We start from the raw sequence: 19,069 nt of genomic DNA on the forward strand, positions 1-19,069 counted from the left end.
CCCCCCCAGACTTTCTTATCCTGTATTTCAATCTGCATTTTTCTGTGTTGTTCCAGCACTTGTGCCTGAGAAGTTTTGCAGGGGCATACAAGAGCTCCCTGGGATTAGGTTGCAGGGAGTATATGGTTGGAAGTAATGAGGAAATTCCTGCATATACTTTAAATGAATATACTACTCTAGTTTTATCATGCATGCACTGGGACAGGTCTCTTTTTAGGTGGCCCTGGCAATGGCAGATGGCACATGTCCTTGTTTATTAACATCAATTCCTTTTTACCTGGGGCAAGCAGACCTTGCAGACGAATGCACGTACCCAATTTGAGTTGGTAGGTACACTTGTGTACAGAATTACAGGCCGCCAGGCCAGAAAGTCCCTAGAAGTTGAGATTTGTCTCATAGTTAGAGGCAAACATTTTTGATTGCATGTATGTGGACAGGCAGCCACATGCTTCTGGGGACACAAGTCTTAGTTAAGTTACCTTTGGCTGAGGATGCGAATATGTCTGCGTGCACTTTGCACAGCTTATCTCAGTGATTTCCAAAGGGTCTGCCACAAGAGCAGCAGAAGCGTGCTGCAAAAAGTATGCTGCATGGGGCTTCGGTTGGGTCAGCCCCACGTGGTAGGATCAAGGCCTGGCTCCAGCAGCCACGTGGAGGGGTTGGACCTGCCTGTGTCTGGATCAGGCCCCTCCATACTGGCTGTGCATGGAGGGATTGGGCCATACCTGGGCCAGCCCTGTGTGCAGGATCTGGTCCACAGACCAGATCCAGACCAGGATGAGCGACATGTATCGCTTATTTTAATCCAGAAAAAAAATGCGCCTCGGTTATCAAAATTTGGGAAGCACATCTCGTTCCTGAGCATGGTTTTATTCTCTGTTTTTAGAGGTGCAGTGGAAGGCCACAATGCAAGTTTTTGTGGCTGTATTTTGTTTTTTTTTTTTTCAAAAGGTTAATATGTGCTGACTATCTCCAAGCTGGCTTCCTTGGGACAGATAAGAAACATTTTGTGTTTAACGCAGCTCTTTACAAAGAGCCTAAAACAACAAATACAGAGTCTATTGTTCACGAGAGCGTGCCAACAAAACACAAATGAATGTGGTCAGACAAAGTCCTCTTGTTTGTAGGAATACAAAGCATTTCTGGTGAACTTCCCTTTCTCCCACCCTCTCCCTTGCAACCTGTCATCTTCCAGAGATCAGCCTCAGCCCCTGCAGCAATCGGCTTGCTCCCCGATGTGGGCTGCCGGCCAGTGGGAGACGACGTGTGCCTCCCGATTTTCCCCTCGCTGCATCTCTCTGCCCATGCCTGCTGTTGCCTCGTGTTTGGCATTTGGAGGTGCTTCTGGAAGGGGGAGTCTGGACGCGGTGGCATCTGGAGAAATGCTCATTTCACTCCAATGTATTTTCCTCTCTCTGTAGCATTTCACTGGTCTGAACTCCCAGCTTCTTCTCTCCTTCCCTCCATTTGTCACTGCGGCATCTCGTTAGCTTTCTGCTCATTTGCTCCCCCACCACAAAACCAAGCTGAGGAAGTTTGAGTTGTTTGGGGGGGTGGGGTGGTACAGACACACCGGCAGCCATGCAAACCGGCCTTTCTAGCAACTGCACAGCTGCACGCTCTGTAGAAAATATGCAGTCCAGACTGCAAGTGGATGCACTGATGAATCAGAGTGCTGCTGAGGGGGTAGTTTTCCTGGTTTTGTTTTATTCCCACCTACTAAGGAGCCTGCCTCAGTGGACCTCATGTTTCCTGTCTCCTAAGGACTGGGTTGAGTCGTGATGCGCTCCATAGAAATTGCCGTTTCCCGCACACTGGGGTTCCTGGACTGTTTCGTTAGTCTTAGCCCTGGCCTGCTGTGCTCTTTCCTTGCTAGGGGCTTGTTTTTGCTGCAGTGTTAACTCAAGGGGTGACTTATGTATCTTAACGCAGCTCCCATTTGCACACACAGATGGTCTCTCATTCACGTTAAATAGAGGGAGAAAGGTGGGGGCGGCGGGACTGCAAAGTCAGGTTTTACACTGTGCTGCTACTACAACAGAGCTCTTCAGACACTGCACCTCCCTTTCAGAGCAGGGAAGGAAGTGGCACCGCTCTCTCCCCAGGCAATGCATAGCTTTATTTTTCCATGCCTTGCTCTCAGCTGCATTGCAGAACATCCCTGGGAAAGGGACCGCTTCCCTGCAGGTGACTGCACTCGGGGAGCCAGCCAGCAAGGGACCGCTGCAACGGGAAGGAAAGTGCATCTCAGTTCAAACCACAATTGTCAGAATACAATGGGCTTTAATTTACTTACGGCACTTCATAGGGCTCTGTGGCATGGCTAGGTAAAAATAGCAGTCTAGGATGCTGAATCTTTAGGCAAAGACTGACCATGATTATATAGTGTGTGTGTGTTCAGCAGATGTTTGGGAGCTCTTTCTTTTGCACCTTTGCAGAAGCTCATTCAGCAGCTCTAGCTGGCATATATCAAGTCCTCGGAGTTGGTCAGAAACTCTCCACTGGCCTCCCGTGGGACTTGAGCACCTAATCCGTTCAGTACTTTTACAGATCATCCCAGTCTGTACGCTTTGGCTTCTCCCAGGCATGAGTGGTTTTGGGTGTTGTGTTTCTTAATATAAAGTGTGTTGAATACATATAGCTCTAATAGCAATATTCTTCTTTATTGTAATACTGAAAAAAGTTTTATAACCCCAGTTTGTTGTTTTTTGTTGGGTTTTTTTTCTGGCAGGTCATAGTAGATACGCCAACCAGCCCGGTAACCAGTGGGCTTCCACTTTTTTTTGTGATCACTGTTACAGCTATCAAACAGGTAATGTTTTTCATTAATGGAGGGGGAAAAACAGATTGCTGCAGTAATATGTGTGTATGCTCTGTAGATGTATGATTCCCACTACAGACTGGTGAATTTAGCATATATAGAAAGACAAGGTTCTTTGGGTGACTCTGATATCTTTTTATTAGACCAGCTTAAATAGTTGTGGGCGGAAAAAATTAGCAAGCTTTTGGGGTTAAATACCCTCCGTCAGGCTGAGGAAGTCTCTGCAGCTGGTGTGTGCTCTTCCTGGATGGAATAGCTTGCTATGTCCTTAGACCAACATGGCTACAACCTACACCCTTGCATATGTAGAGATGCATCTTTGAATATGCACATCAATTAAATTAGAGACAGCTGTGATTTAAACTTCCAAATTGATTGAAATCTATTTGGATGAGAAATCAAAAGTGATTTGGGATTATATGTTCACCCTAGACCGTCTGTCCAGTTTTTGTAGCTTTAGAGTGCATTTTGCTGGTCCTCAGTGTGGATTTCATATATGAGCTATGAGGACCATATACATCATTTTGAAGACAAGTTGGTGGTTTAGTCCAGTTTACCTTTTCAGGCAGTGCACTATTAGACTCTGTATTTGGCATCTATTTTGGGAGAGAGGTATGGTAGAAATCCAGCTTCTGTTCTACTGTAATGCTGGTGGAAAAGCAGCAGTAGGTCTATTCAAACAACTATCTAGTGCTTAAAACTCCTGGGCCCTTTGCACTGCATTGTGTTAAGGAACTCCTCCCACCTGCACCATTTTAAAATTGCATTGTTTGCTGTTTTTATCGAGGAAGCCAGTTGGGGTGGGGAAGGGAGCACTAGAATAAAATCATATCTATTAGAAAGATGATTGTTTTCATTCTTTAGCTGAGATGAGGAGAGAGTGACTTGCCCTGCCCAGCATTGGGAAAGGAAGAGTTACCGAGTCTTAATCATATTATTCACATTATCAGCATATTCTTGCCAGTCTTCAGAATAATAGAAACATGCTACAGCAATTTAGCTGCTCGTGGCACTAAGTGCATAGAAATGAGTTTTTGGTTTGGGTTATTTTCATCTGCTCAGAATCTGTCAAACGCATCTTTTCTTTTTAATTGATTCAAACTGAGCTACTCCAGTTGATGCTCAGTCATGCATGAAGGAGCCCTGATGACTGTCTTAATGTATTCATCTGGATCTATCCTGTCCTGCCACACCTGTTCTTTTTATATTTTATTCGTGCATTTGCTTCCTGATCCAGGCTTGACTCTTGTTACCTGTATTTGTGTGCTTAGGGATACGAGGACTGGTTGCGACACCGAGCTGACAACGAAGTAAATAAGAGCAACGTCTTCGTTATTGAAAATGCAAAGCAAGTACGAAAAGAGAGTGAAAAAATCAAGGTAATAATTAATAGAGGGAATGACATGCACATGTGGACACTGAAGCTACTGATGTGGTACACAATATGACCCTGTGTCTGAATACATGCACATACTAAGGACCCCGTTCTGTAGCTGTTACTTTTTGTCTCTTCGTGCTTCTCTCTTTGCTGTCTCAGGCATCAGAACCATGCCAGTTAATAGCCAGCTATTTGCTTTGCTTCTGCCTGGACAGGTTTTCTGAAATACTGTCTTGTAGACCCTGTGCTTGGGGTGGGGAGGACAACAAATTTCCCCTTGTTTTGCATCTTCTGGATGGCTTAGGCAGTCTTTCTCTCTTTCCAGCTTCCCAAAGATGCCTAGAAAGGTTTTCCTTAGCAGTAATGCTCACTTATCACACCTTCCTTTAATGAGGTGCCACTTTTCCTTGTCCACGTTGGCACCCATTGAAGCTGCAGAGTTATCCATCTGAGAACCGAGCTGGGTTTGGTACTGCCAGTGGAATGACCCGTAATGCTTTCAGAGGGGATCGTTGTTCACGAGTTTCATGTACACATCTGTGGTGGTCAGTCAGCAATGGGAGGAGTGAAGCCTTGGGATGGGGGCTTTTTGCACTTTGTCAGGCTGCTTGTGCATGGCCGCTCTGCAGCAAAAAGGGGAAGGGGAATCCAGAAAATGTCAGTCCCTCTTGTCCCAGTAATTGCTGCAGTGTCTTTCCTACTCAGACAGGAGCAAGCACTGCTATCTTCCCAAAGCTAGGTTGTGAGGGAAAATGGTTCACACGTGACCCACAGTGAAATGGTCAGACCTCTAAAGCAAAGAGCTTGTCACCTGAAGATCCACCGTGTGCCTATAATATATGTAGAGGAGCAGGGGTACCATAAAGAATATGGAAGAATTATCCATCCAAGTCCATTGAGCTCGCATGGGAGCGATGGGTTCAGCATCACGTCCAGCTGCCTTTGACTCCCCAGCCTAGATGCTCAGATTCCCATGCACAGCTGGAAGGGATTCTCATGCACAGCTGGAAGGAGCTTTTGGCATGAGTCTAGAGCAGAATTTGAACCCCTGCCCCAGAAAGCTAGTGAGGTACCTAAACCAGGGAAATAATTAAAACAGAGAAACCAAGAGTTGGGTCTTACTGACTTCATTTCAGTGTTCAGCTGTTCTATACTGTTATGCTGTCTTTGTTTTTTTGTCCTCTTGGCCTCTGGTTTGATTGTCCTACAGACGATCAGTGCACAGTGTTCTTATTTAAGTGAATGAAAAATAAGTGTGGAATCACTGTAGGTGGAATGAATGTATGGCTGCCATGTTATACAGTGTTGATGGTTAACTGGAAGCAACAGTTTTAGCCTGTGATTGGGGACTTATTGGGGTACTTGCACAATTGGTTTGCAGTTTTAAACCGCTCCTTTGCCTGGCAAGGATTTTTCTTTCAGCCCTTGAAAGATAAGTTGAAGTGTTTTTTTTTAATAATCGCCCTGAGGGCTTTATGAAACAAACTGTTAAGTCGGTGGCATTCTTTCCAGGTTGGGGACATAGTAGAAGTGAAAGCAGATGAAACCTTCCCTTGTGATCTGATCTTCTTGGCATCAAGCAGTCCTGATGGGACCTGCTATGTTACTACAGCCAGTCTGGATGGTGAATCGAACTTCAAGGTAACAAAAGGAAAGTCCATGGGGTAAGATGCCGAAGCATCAAGTTGGTGCCCTGGAGGTGCTCCTGCTGCCCAGATTCTTTCATTTGTAATTAATCACCCTTTGTACACTGCGTGTTCCTATGGGATTAACGTGAAAATGCTCTCAGCGTGCGCAGCTCGGCTGCAAATTGGTTGTTTCTCGCATCCGTGTCCTATATACACTCATCCTGTATACACTCATGTCCTATATGCACTCATTCAGTTACTCCGCACTGATCTACTACGTGGTTGGTTTCTCGCTAGACAGTCATTCCTAATGTCCCCATTTCAAACTGTAACAGGTCTTCATTGGTACAACCTGCCGGCTCCATTGCATTAGACTCCTACTGTTCCCATTTTCATCTCCTGTCCCATGTGGGAAGATCTCATGAATTGGGAAATAAACCACTATAGTTTGATGTGGTTTTGCCATAGTGTCTGTGTTGTGACCTCTCTATATAGGATTATGTCCCGGGTCTGGTTATCACTCCTTGTACTTCTCAGAGCGTATTAATTGTTCTCCCCTCACTTGACTGACATGGCACAGATTTGGTCTCAGCTTATAGGTGAACCACTCTAAAGGCTGTTTTAGGAGATGCTCTTTGAATCACATTGGGGGACTTTGGGAAAGTCCTGGAGTAGGAAATAAGCTACGTTTTTTGGTTTTGTGTTGGTTTTTTTTGCACGCTGATGACCTGAAAAAAGTGAAGTTTGACACTTGAATCTTCATCAGTTAGATAATTGTGACTTGGATGCTCTTTCCATTTCTTTGCTCTTCCTCCCCAAAATGGAAAGGGCTTCCCAAGGGTATACAAATTTCGTTTTTCCCATGCCTGGTAATAATTTATGTAAGCAACAATTCCAGCATAACACGTGGGACATTGTTAGTGTTATGAGATTCCTTCAACTGGGGCATCACCATTTCCCCAACGTGTAGTATCACGACTGAATATAGCTGTGTGGTTATCAGCACTGAAAGTCCTGTGTAGATGCTGACAGTATGCTGAAATAACTATGATTTTCAGCCCTCCCCAGCTATGTAGAAATGAGCATTGCTGTTACATTTCTTACAAGTTTCACTGGCCACGTAGCTCTGGGTCCACAATCTTACTGCTTAGACTTGCAAAGAGGAGTGTAGCTGTTAGATAAGCTCTCCAAGGCTAAATAGGCATTTCTGAGGTAAACACTATTTAAAAGTATGTCGTACGAATGGACAGGGATGCACTGTGAGGCTGCTGTTACTTTGAGAGCCTTGACTCCTTCCTTCCCTGACTTGTGAGCATTTCAAATGTACTATCCATAATTAAAGCCTGTTTCACCTGCCCATGTTGAAACATTGCTTATGCAGCTGCAAAGCAGCAAATCTTGCTGCTTAGGTGCAGTTTGTACTCTGCTTCCAAGTGGGGCAGAATAAGGTCAACTTGTACATGCACATGCCAAAAAAAAAAGGGGGGAGGGCCACACGCAGTGTTTGATCTAGTAGCTAGGGTACTTTCCCAGAGGATGGATAGACTCAGGATCTAGACCACCTTCACCCATGAACCTGCAACTCCTGCTGTCCAGCAACGTACTCTAACCACCAAACCAGGGGGTAGGTATTGTCTGGAGCACTCTGCAGCTGCCCACTGACCAAGTATTTCATATCCTTTGGATAAAAAGCCTTTGGATAGCTTCTGCTCCATTAGGTGGGATCTAGCCTGGATCTCTACCCCATCTCACTGAGTCACCCTCCCCTTCTGCCTGAGCACCCAGGACCTCAGCCCTTCTAGGGTAGCATCCACATCACTGAGCCACCCTTCAATTTGTCTTGTTTGCTTCCTCCTAGCCCTGGTTGTCTGCCTTTCCTGGCTGACCAGGGTAAGAGCTTCAAGAGGAGGGCTGGAGGATATTTTGGGAAAAGCTTAGCCCATGGCTTGATGCTTGGAGCACTTGATTAAGAAGCAGGAGGTGACAGGTTCAAGCCCTCTTAGGGGTTTGAATGAGGGAGTGATTTTTTTCTCACTTGAGCAAGTGCCTTTCCCACGAGGCTATTGGCCTGGAAGTGAAAGGGCCATTTTTCCAAATGTCTTATTCATGTGGGGTTTTTTGCAATTAAAGCTGCAGGACTTGCCCAGGCAATAATATTCTCCCCATCACCTACAAAGCAGGCACCTATATAGCTGGGGAGCCTTCTGGGCATGCCCCCTCCAGAAGGGACCACAAATATCACCTAGGCATATGAAGGTGAAGTGGGATTTCTGCATTAAGCATCCTATATAGTTTTTGCTTGGCCTGTGGGTTTCCAGTAGAGGATTAGCTGTTTTCTCCTGTAATGTAACAAGAATGTGAAAATAATGCAACTGCACAGGGGAGCATGTCCTGAAACGAGGTAGTTACTCCCAGTAAGCACCTAGGTTTTGCATTTGTGGTTAAGGGAGGAGGTAATGCACACTATCTTGCCTGTCTGGCTGGTGTGATGGAGAGTTGTTTCTATAAAAAGAACTTGAAGGCAGCAGAATCGGATTCTTTATGGGCTTTCCGGCTAATTGGGAGAAATGAAATTTCACAGCGGTAGCTACTAAATATAGCTCCTGGTTCTGTCTGTGCTTTTTCCCCTCCCCTGGCAGCAGGGCTGTTTTCTAATTACCTTCAGAAGCAGCCTGCGCCACCACCTCAGTGGAGCTCACCACCTGCCGAGCACCTGGCGCTGGCTTCAGAAGTAAACAGACGTTGCAGGAGTCCTGCCTGCCTTGGGATTTTGCTCTGGAGGAGCAGTCCTTCTGCCCTCTGTTTGCACGTGGAAGAGGGCCTCCTTGATTAAACGAGCCAGCAGCAGAATAAACTGCTGCAAGGGATCTCTTAGGCCTGCTCATCTGGATCGCTTCCATCTTTGATGCTAACCAAAGCCCCAGCCTCTGTCAGGTCTGAAGCTTATGATAAGCTTCACTGTGTATCACCGTTCCAAGGAAGTTGCTAAAATAACTCCATAGGCAGAGCAAGAGTGAGGCTAGAGAAATCCACAGGCAGAGACGTCCTGCGTTCTCGGGCATCAGACCTGCACAGTCGTTTCTAATTGCTCTTGTTGCTCTCGCCTAGACTCATTATGCTGTGCGGGACACCACGGTGCTGTGTACGCACGAAGCCATAGACTCCCTGGCAGCCACCATCGAGTGCGAACAGCCTCAGCCTGACCTCTACAAGTAAGTCTGAGAAGAGTTGCCACTGCTTCTCTCCTGCTCGTCTCTGTTATTTATCTAGCCTTTGGTGTCTTCTCTCTACAAAACAGCTTCTCTGAGCAGGCCAACGGCTGAGCCATTGGCATGCTTTTATCACCCGGGCATTGGGGAGCTTGCTGCTGCATGGAGCTCTCAATGGGACACATTTCCTCAAGGAGTGAAAGACTCTTCAGGCAAGTGCAAGCTGCCGGCCCACTTTCCCAGCCCAGGCAGGACTCGTGTCTCGCTCCAAGTCAGACTCAGACCTTCCTCTGGGCTTCAGCTTGTATTGCTTCACAACAAGACAATTCAGCATTAGTCCCACTATAAGCTCAGGCCCAGAGCCACAAAGGTATCAATGTCAGTAGGAAGATATGGGTCTGAATGCCTTTGTGGATCTGAGCCTCTGTTTCCCCTTCCCAGAATCTGCAGGGATGTATCTACTCTGTCCAAGCTTCCACCCTATATCTCTCCTCCCTGACCTGTGCTTCTTCCTGGCTTTTATCATCGCCTTGACTAAGTGAAGCTGGCCCAAGGTCCCTATAAAGAGCCAGCCACCCTGTGCTGGCAGCATTTAAGGATCGTGCTGAGCTGCAAGACAAATCTTTGTGGGAGCTTATTTTGTATAGCAAAGCATCCGTTCTGCAAAGACTCCCCAGCTCGCCTCCCAGGAGCTGTGATCATGCCCGAGTCAGAGTCGGCTTTACTGTGGTTTAGTAACCTGGTAGTTTTCTTTTCATAACAGTTAAGAGAATGAAGAGAAACCTTGGCCACAATTCAGCAAGGGGCTTAATCACATCAGTAACTTCGGTGAAGTCAGTGGAGCTCTTCCCAGGCTAAAAGCACAGCATTAATCAGTGATCAATCTCACAGCATTTATAATTGGTTCTTCCAAATATGTTTCTGCCTGCGTAAGAGCATAAGGCTTTTCCAACCACTCATTTGCTGATAGACTTCCACCTGCAGGCTATGGTACTCCTTGTTTGTGATGCCCTATCTATAGTCAGACATTCAGCAACACTCAATTAACAGACATCCTCTTGTATATTTTGATCACAGATTTGTTGGAAGAATTAACATCTACAGAAGTAACCAAGAACCCATAGCCAGGTCAGTGTGCTCTTCAGTTGTTTCGCTGGCCCTGATCAATACTTTTAAAGTCTTTAAGTATCTAATGCCCATTGTTGGCTAAATTCCTTTGAGGACAGGAGCGCTTATGGATATCTTCAGGTGGCCTTTGTTTCCCTGATTACATCCAGGTGTCTCATTTATCAAAGGGAGGCGGTTGGGATTCATAAGGCTTCACTGGCCCTGTAGCAAACTCTGCCTTTGCTCTGAATATCCAAAGGGTCTAACTAGGTGCTGTCTTTGTAGATGGCCTGATCGTTTTTCTATAGAAAATGAAAGTGTGGGCGAACAGATAGCATTTAGGAAGGCGAGGTTTGACTGGATGCTAGGTTTCTACCATGCAGGCTGTTCCTGTGCACAGAGTGCTTTTATTTCAGAGCACAGGTTGTGTAGTGACCACAGCAGTATACTCAGTGCTATAGCAATATACTCAATGGTGTGCAAAGTTAGAATTGAAAGACAGCCGTTGCCCCAGTACAGTTTCACAGCAGACAGGCATGAAAAAAATGCCCAGTAGAAAGCCCAGAGATGGCTAACTTAGCATATTGATCTCCAGCTCTGCCTCATAACAGCATTCTCATTATGAGTCATGGGAAACAACCAAGTCAATAACTAATTAGCGCTGCAAAATTAGGGGGAGAAAATTTTAAAGCACAGGAGAAAGGCAAACTTGGCAAGTAGTAATAAAAGGAGGATTGTCAAGCAGCAGTAGGAGCTAGCTCACCAGTTACCCAAGCAACTCAGAACAGGCAAAAACGGAAATAGGATGGCTCTCTTTCAGCCTGTACCTGTCATGCTCATGGTGTTCATCCCTGCGGCATCGGTAGCAAGACACATGCAGCTCAGATTCCTCAGGGCTGACAAACTAATTGTTTCTCCAATACTCACTAAAGTACAGGACTGTCTAGAGGCAGCTGAAATATTCCTGATTGGCTTTGTGAGGACTTGCACAACGTGCATCTTACCCCACTTTAAAAAGCTGACACCAGATTAGCTCTGGAAGTAGGAGCACCCAATGTTTTTGAATGGGAAGATTAGAAAGAAATAAGAAATTAATGGAATAGGACAATATGGGAGAAAAAAACACATCAACTTTTTTTCAGCTTTATTATTTTTAAGTTAAAAACCACCTGGGTGCTTAATGTTTTTGAAAATCAGGCCCCTCACAGAGGTGATCAAGTGCCTAACTTTAATAGGCCCTTTTCTTGAAAATATTGGCCTGAATTCCCAAATGAATTGGGCATGGACGAGTCTGAATACCAGTAATACTTTGTGGAGTAAGATGTAGAAACTGAGGATTTAAATATCCATGTGCAGGGAGAAATAAGCAGAATAAACTAATTCCTTGGGTAATATCCAAGGCAAACAACTCTCCAGACCTGAGAGTATTAATAAGCAGGCCTACAGGACTTGAGGGTTAGCTTTGTTTTTAAACTCTGAAAATGATACATGCATGAGCTGGTGTGAAATGGTTTACACGTGATCTGATGTCATAACTTCTTCTGTATTTAGGTCTTTGGGTCCAGAAAACCTGCTGCTGAAGGGTTCTACCTTAAAAAATACCAAGAAGATTTATGGTGAACAACTCTTTGTTAATAGTTTTGGTGGATAACTAAGAAAACCTAGATGTTTATCAGTGGGTCTAAGAGTGCAAAACACCTATCTACAGCCCTTCTGTCAGGACCCTGTATTCAGCTTGGGGTCATGTGGAGGATACTTGATATAATCTTGGGAATAAGACTATAGACAGCTACACCAAGAATTCTCAATCAGGGTGCCACAGTACCTTGGGGTGCTGTGAGATCCTTTTAAGTGTGCCGTGGCGTGCGATATTAGCCCCGTTAGGTGTGTGAACACCTTCACATGATTCACAAATCAACCCAGAGATTTCAAATAGGAATTCATAATGTCCAAAACACTCTGACCTGCTGTGGTCTCCCTGAGTTCTGTGCAATAGAAGGATGGCTCTGTTATTTGTCTGCAGTCAAAAAACAAGTGAAAACTAAGAGCTGGCATTTCCTGCAGGATGCCTAGAGTCTAATGACGGGGGGCCTTGCATCAACAAGGTGAAGTTTAGAAAGGTTGAGGACCACTGATGTACACAGTAGGCAGAAGAGTGATTGCAGCCTGTGTAGACCTGCTTTGATCTAGCTACTGTGGGTGCCAATAGCAGTGAAGCTGCAGTGGCACCTGGCTTCAGCTCCCAGTTGTTTACCCAATGTCTTGGCTGGGCTTATGTCCCATGCTGCTTGGGCTATGCTGTTATTGCTATTCAAGCTGAGCTAGAAGAGAATTGCCTGCGAGGGTGTCTGCATGAGCTGCAGTCGCACCTCTGAGTGCAGTGTAAACCTATCCCGTGTCAAGTGCTCCACTGACATTTTAAATACATCGGCCAAGATTTCCAAAATGACTTGTGCTTTTTGGGTGCTCGGTCCAACTCTTTAATGGGTCTGGGCTTTCAGAAGACAGATGCTCAGTGTTTTCTGTAAAAGGCCCCAATGTCACTGTCTCAGGGTTGGCCCCCAAAGCTGCAGCTCCTTTTGGAAAACTTTGCTCCTTTGCCTCCTATTCTCTCTGCCCACCAACTAGTGCAGCTCTGCTAAACAAGCAGTTAAGTTTGCGTGGCAAACATGTATTCCTTATACTACCCTCCGTCACACATAGCTTATTGTTAATGGTTCCAGTATCCTCAAGGGTTGAGTTGAGCCTTGGTGCAAGTAGAAATTGTTTCCCAGATGTAAGAGGGTTAGCACCAGCTTCCAGTAGAATTGAATTTGGTCTGGATTGCCCCAGGTGTTTCCCCTCCAACCCCCCTTTCCCAACATTTGGTCCATTTTATTTCACTCTAAAATGCTAACACTTCTCCCCACGCCCTTTTCCAAAGAATCGGTACTGCAGTCATTTGTTTGCCAACTCCGCAAGTACTTAGGACATACACATTTATGCAGTGCTGCTCTTTTTTCTTCTGAGCAATTTGTACAAGTAATTGCGAGGGATGAAAAAATATTTGCTCTTAAACTGATTAACTTTATCCAGAAATAAATTATATTGCAGCTAAGCATTAGGCAGTTCTCTCCTGTGAACTGTTCCACATAGAATTATTTAATAGCATTGGAGATTGTGTTAAATAACGGTGCTTAAACCCTGGGTAATGCTTCTTTCTGCGGATCAAGACTCAAGTTCCGTGCAAACACTGACATCCTTCCCTGCTGTGTGGGAGGTAGAGCTCTCTCGAGTTGCAAGCCTCTCACGAGCCATGCTTTAATGTTCTGTAGGGGTTGCAGTCTACACGGGAATGGAAACAAAAATGGCTTTGAACTACCAAGGGAAAAGTCAAAAGCGTTCCGCTGTAGAGAAGTAAGTAGATGGATGCCTAGAAGAGAAAGTACCATAAAAAGTTGGTTTATTTATGGGTCTAATTATGCAGTCGCAGTCCCATAATTCACTGCCTTTTGTTTCAGATACAGTCTGGTTGCATGAAAAGTCTGTATGTTCGGTTAAGCGTGCCTGCTGAAAAGCTGCAGTGTTGAACAGACCATTTAAAAATGAAGGGCTGTTCAGTACAGGAAAGCACAAATTGGAAGTAATGAGTATTAAAAACCCTGGCTTTGGCGCTGAAGATCGGCACTGTCAAAAGCAGCTATTCTAGAGTTTCCGTCTTAAAAACAGGGAAGCTACAACCTGCCTTATTTTGCATAACTGAATATTAGAAATAAGTGTGTGAGGATTTTAAAAAGAAACCTATTTTTCAGGTCTATCAATGCATTCTTGGTGGTGTATTTGTGCATCTTGCTGAGTAAAGCTACAGTGTGCACCACGATGAAGTACGTCTGGCAGAGCAATCCATTTAACGATGAGCCTTGGTATAATGAGAAGACCAAAAAAGAGAAAGAGGCATTCAAGGTAAGTGGATTGGTATTTTGGTCCTTCCTCAGTGTATTCTGACATGTTGGTCCTTCCTCCTTATATATTCTGACAGCCTCATTTAATCTGATAACGTTTGCTGCCAGGGCTATCTGTCCTGCTTATGGCTTTGAATGCTTATGAAGGGAAGTCTTGTCAGTGCCTCGGTGCCCTTTCCCCTTTTGTTCCTATTTGTTTCCATTTTGAGCTACCTGGTACTCTTGCTAGAAATACTTACAGGTAGCTAGGCAGAGCCCTGCTCGGAGAAGCTCTGATGCCCAGCTGCTCATGTTGCTGTTCCTATTATATAGAGGAGGGGTGGCCGGTTTGTCTCGTGTGTGTCACAGGCAGCCTCTGTGTGTGGCACATAGCACGTCATTGAGGTGCCAGGGAGCAGAAAGCAGAGCAGCAAATCAAGCAGGGGAAGGGGACTGGAGTGGCACTAGTGGAGGGTGCAGGGCTTAATTTGTGACACGCCTGGCAAAAAGGTTGGCCTCCACTGGTACCGAATATGCATCCCCATGTGTTTGTATGCAAGCTCTTCAAACTTCAAGTCTCTGAAAGTCAGTCTCTTATTTACTGGCAAAAGACAGGTCGATAGAAATTTGGCCACACCGATCTCATACTCAATAGCAGTGGCAGATTTTTGACATGCCTGGTGCGTATCTGGACTTTAGCCAACACTTTCAACCTTGACTGCATAAATTCAGGCTGGCGACGCTTTTATTCAGCGCCTCAACATGGATTGAGCCACTGTGTCCTGGACGGCCAACCTTGAAAATGTTGACCCTCCATTATTTTTAATAATTTGGAGGACAGAGGCAATCTTGTTCTGATTTCACTTGCACCACCTGTATATGCCCTGGGGTAGGTGCATGGATTTCAGAATGGTCCCTGTCTCTTGCTCACCGAAACGAGACCAGGGTCAGACCTGTAACAGTTGCAGAAGCGGACACCACGCAGACTTAGTTATCCAGGTTGTGCATAAAATGAAATGATGAGCCAAACTCTTTAGCGACACCTTCGCAGTTCCTCAGAAACAGAACTTGACCCATCAGTCTTGGCATGATTTTTTTTTTTTTTTTTTTGTAGGATCCTATTTTCCTTCCAAGGTATCTTTCTACCTTTTAATGAAAAAAAAGCAGACAAGCATAGTGGATGCATTATGTTTTAGACTGCGTCTGGCTCTGTCTGAGTTGCATACGCACCGGCCACAGCGTTCCTGGTTATCTTTCCATTCTAGGTCTTAAGGATGTTCACCGACTTCCTGTCGTTTATGGTCCTGTTCAATTTCATTATCCCGGTCTCCATGTATGTCACAGTAGAAATGCAGAAGTTTCTGGGGTCCTTCTTCATTTCTTGGGATAAGGAGATGTACGATGAAGAAATAAAAGAAGGAGCTCTGGTGAACACTTCGGACCTCAATGAAGAGCTTGGACAGGTCAGAACCCCCTTCCTCGTGTGTCTGCGTATGCTAAAAAGGGATGTTCAGATGGCGTTACATGGAAATAGGGTGCTTTTGTTCGTTGGACTAGAAACTACTGAAATGAGAGCCCTCTTGTAGAAGTTACAGTGAGTGCCCAACACATCTGGCATGGGAATGGCCAACGCTAGCTTTTAGGTGCTTTTACATATTAAGCCCGCCACATGCATCTTGGAGCTAGTTTTGTGCTATGGATCTCATGATCCTGTCAACATGCACTTTTCAGGGGAGGTCTGTGGCTCATTTTAGTTTCATCCCTTTCTCCCTTCTATGTGTCAAGAGTTGTTCCAGCGCAGCATGCTGGGATCACTGGAGCAAAGCAGCAGGCTGGCATGATGCCCTTTGCAAAGAGAGGGTGTTGCATGGAGCGGCCTTGTTGTCGATCTTAGTCTTGAGCAGGAAATCGATTTCGGCGATTGGCACTAAATGGGGTAAATGATGTTGTCATCCCTTTGTCTCCCGAGAGTAGGACGCTTCAGTGGTTTAAGCTTTAATGTGAGTAGGTAGACTTAGATTTTCATAGAATACATAATTCTCTCTGCCTCTCCCTCCTGCCTGCAGGCTCTGTGTACCAGCCCGAGAGGGTGAGTTGGGGGTGTCCAAGAGACCTCCAGAGAAATGTTTCCTAATTCAAAATCTGGGAGCGTGCCAGCTCTGGAGTGTTGATTTAAGTAGGGTATTTGGGTGTATTTTAGAAGCAACCTGTTAAAAGTGATTAAGCGTACTGTCTTCTGACTGCCAGGTTAACTTTAGCTTTTTAATGAGGACAGTGAAAGTTAGCTATCAAGACTGTCACTATATAAATTAATTAAAAGTAAAGGAAATCAAACTTTGCTGCAAAGAACAGAGAGAAAATTGATGGCTGTATTTGTGCCAGCATTGCAGCTTTTAATAGTGCTGAAAAATAACTAGGGAGCTGCTGCTGTAGGAGTTCATCATGTTCTCCCTTAATAAAAAGCCTTAGTCTGCTAGTCACTCATGTGCCCATCCACATAGAACTTTTAACTATTTTTGGTGGTAATTTACATTTAGTGCGATTCTCCTTGCTTCAAAAACTAGATGATGTTATAAATAGCACATGAAAGGCGAGGAATTGGGTCACTGCGATTTGTTTCCATCTGGGGGAATGGCAGGCTCCACTCTGTGTGGCAGCATGTGTTTGCTTTCACCGCTTTAATTAAAAATAAAAATCCTTGGTAACTGGCCTCTTTGAAGCTTAATGGGAAGAGTGCGCATCTGGTCAGCGCTCTGCATGCACAAGGGTATGATTGCTGCTTTCGCCAGCATGCCAAGCAGCCAGTGGCTTCACTCTGTTCTTCCACGCTCAGGGAGCCGAATGCAATGCAACACAATTGAAAATACACCCTGCTTTTATTTCTTTAGGAAAAATGTCTCATTTCCTGCAGTGTTTAGCTAATTAAAGCATGCTGTCAACATAAAAATCACACAAAGCAAACAAATACATGTCCTTCTGCTGCTAGCAGCTACTATGTTTTTAAAGCACAGTTTGCTTTTGACAGTTTTATCCTCCTTTTTTGTTGTTTCCGTTGTTTCTTTTTTGAATTTCTTCCCCATCTGATGATGAAAACCCAGGAAATTTACTTCCCATTCTCATCTTACCCTTCTGTTCTTACCTCCTTAGAGCTGCTGCACTCTGGGACTAGCAATGGGGAGCTTGTTTAAAAAGCAAGCATCCAAAATGGGATTTTGATTCTTCATTAGAAAAAATTAGGGAAACAGTTTATATTGGAATGTGCGCTTTTATAAGCATAAACTTCATGTTTCTCTGTTGTATCCCTGTATTTTGTGCATCTTTTAATACCAACTCAAAGAGATCTAAGGAAGACCAGTTCCTGGCAGGGAGGAAGCTGGAGCCCTGAACCATTTGTATTTGTCTAAGTGCAGCCATAAATAAAATAACTCGAGCCCTCGATATGGGTAAGGATGTCCAGTGCTGAATATATTTTGAGCATAAAGTAAAACTAGGAGTAAATTGCCATCATCAGATTCAACAAACAACAGTGATGCTTTGATTTCTGTGGGCACATTCATCCCATACATTCAAATATCTCACAGCTGGGGCAAGTTCTAGAGAGTGTGGTTTGTTGGGGGTTTTTTTAAAGAAAAACTGTGGCAGCCATGAAGTGAATTGGGAAGAAGGGGAGTTGTTCTGAGGATGAAGATAGTAACACAAGAAGTAGCTGAAGCTTGGAGCTTACTCTGAGCATATGCATTCCCCGCTTGAAGTGGCAGAGTGCTTTTATGGGTCAGGCCCGTTTGCTAAAATGCCTGCGCCTCCTTTCAGTTTGAGCCCTGCCTGAGCTGTGGTTGTTTCCCCAAGAGCATAAGCACTGCATTGAATTCCTCTCTTTCAGGTTGAATATGTGTTCACAGACAAAACCGGGACCCTGACTGAAAACAGCATGGAGTTCATCGAGTGCTGCATAGATGGGCACAAGTACAAAGAGTCCATTTCCGAGGTGGATGGGCCTCTGAAATATTATGGTAAAGCAGAAAAGGTAGAGCTATGCATAGTCAATTCTTTTTTCACTGCCAGCTCCCATTTCTGGGAGTTTACACTTGAGCCTCTACGTGAGTCATAGTTAAAACTCAGGTGCAGATTTTTGGGCATCCCAGAGCTTGACAGTACTTGGAGCCAAGGCATGGACTTAGTCCATTAGAGATACTTTGGAGAATTGGGTTTCTGAATCCAGTATTTTTCATTGCTCAAGTTCAGGAGCACTGACCATTTGGGCATGGTTCTCTCTTTAATAATCATAGTCATGCTGGACACTGGACTGATTTCACATAGTAGTAACAGGGGAGAACAGAGCCATTTTTTGGGGATCAGCTACATCCTCTGCTTAACTAAGACCACGAGGAATAGAATTGTAGCTAAAGCAGCTGTCTAGTTGTATCACTAAGATGGCATCAGAGTAATATTGTGCACACACCCATGAACAAAGTACTGAACCAGCAGGCTAATATTGCTCTTCTAGTTGTGTTATCTTTGTTTACCCTGCCATTGCATTGAAAATAAGGGCAGCCTGAGTTATTGCTAGCATCTGCATGGAGCAGCTTTCTGCCTTTCTGGCTGGGAAGGACACGAGGGCATTTTTTATTTTTTATTTGCAAGAATAAGGATTTCTCAATGTCTCCAGCTCATTTTCACATCTCCTCAACTGTTGGACTGTGTGGTTGCTACTCCTCTTCATTGAAAGTTTTCTTTGTGTGTGCATAAAAGGCGCAATGTAAATGAAAGTTCCTGTATAAAGGGTAGATTTTCAGAGGTGATGAAAGGATTTGGGTGCTTAACACCAGCAGTATTGAAAATCCCCGCCTAAAGCATTAGTAATTCAGAACAAATCCTACCTGCTGTTTGACTCAGCATCATTACAAGTGCTGGGTTTCAGTGGCACGTGTGCCCAGCCACAGGGTGTTACTCCCATGTAGTACCAGGACAGGCAGTGGTGCTGGTAACTAACTTGTTCGTCTTGCTGC

The 19,069-nt window shown here is 44.8% G+C and overlaps 1 protein-coding gene across 13 annotated transcripts in view; it reads left to right on the top strand.

The window, feature by feature from the left end:
- ATP11C (ATPase phospholipid transporting 11C) overlaps nucleotides 1-19,069 on the top strand; it is a 72,125-nt gene that overhangs the window by 18,215 nt on the left and 34,841 nt on the right. For 12 of the 13 annotated variants that reach the window (XM_014523367.2, XM_025212716.1, XM_025212721.1 and 9 more), the window contains 10 exons: nucleotides 2,732-2,812; nucleotides 4,093-4,200; nucleotides 5,712-5,840; nucleotides 8,936-9,039; nucleotides 10,114-10,164; nucleotides 11,695-11,759; nucleotides 13,458-13,539; nucleotides 13,935-14,085; nucleotides 15,329-15,526; nucleotides 17,944-18,087. In XM_014523367.2, coding sequence (XP_014378853.2) covers nucleotides 2,732-2,812; nucleotides 4,093-4,200; nucleotides 5,712-5,840; nucleotides 8,936-9,039; nucleotides 10,114-10,164; nucleotides 11,695-11,759; nucleotides 13,458-13,539; nucleotides 13,935-14,085; nucleotides 15,329-15,526; nucleotides 17,944-18,087 — 1,113 coding nt within the window. Of the gene's footprint in view, nucleotides 1-2,731; nucleotides 2,813-4,092; nucleotides 4,201-5,711; nucleotides 5,841-8,935; nucleotides 9,040-9,189; nucleotides 9,249-10,113; nucleotides 10,165-11,694; nucleotides 11,760-13,457; nucleotides 13,540-13,934; nucleotides 14,086-15,328; nucleotides 15,527-17,943; nucleotides 18,088-19,069 lie in introns of those variants that run through there. The other variant, XM_025212728.1, reaches the window with a different exon arrangement.

Source organism: Alligator sinensis, unplaced genomic scaffold (assembly GCF_000455745.1).
Source record: "Alligator sinensis unplaced genomic scaffold, ASM45574v1 scaffold1584_1, whole genome shotgun sequence".
Lineage (NCBI taxonomy): Eukaryota > Metazoa > Chordata > Crocodylia > Alligatoridae > Alligator > Alligator sinensis.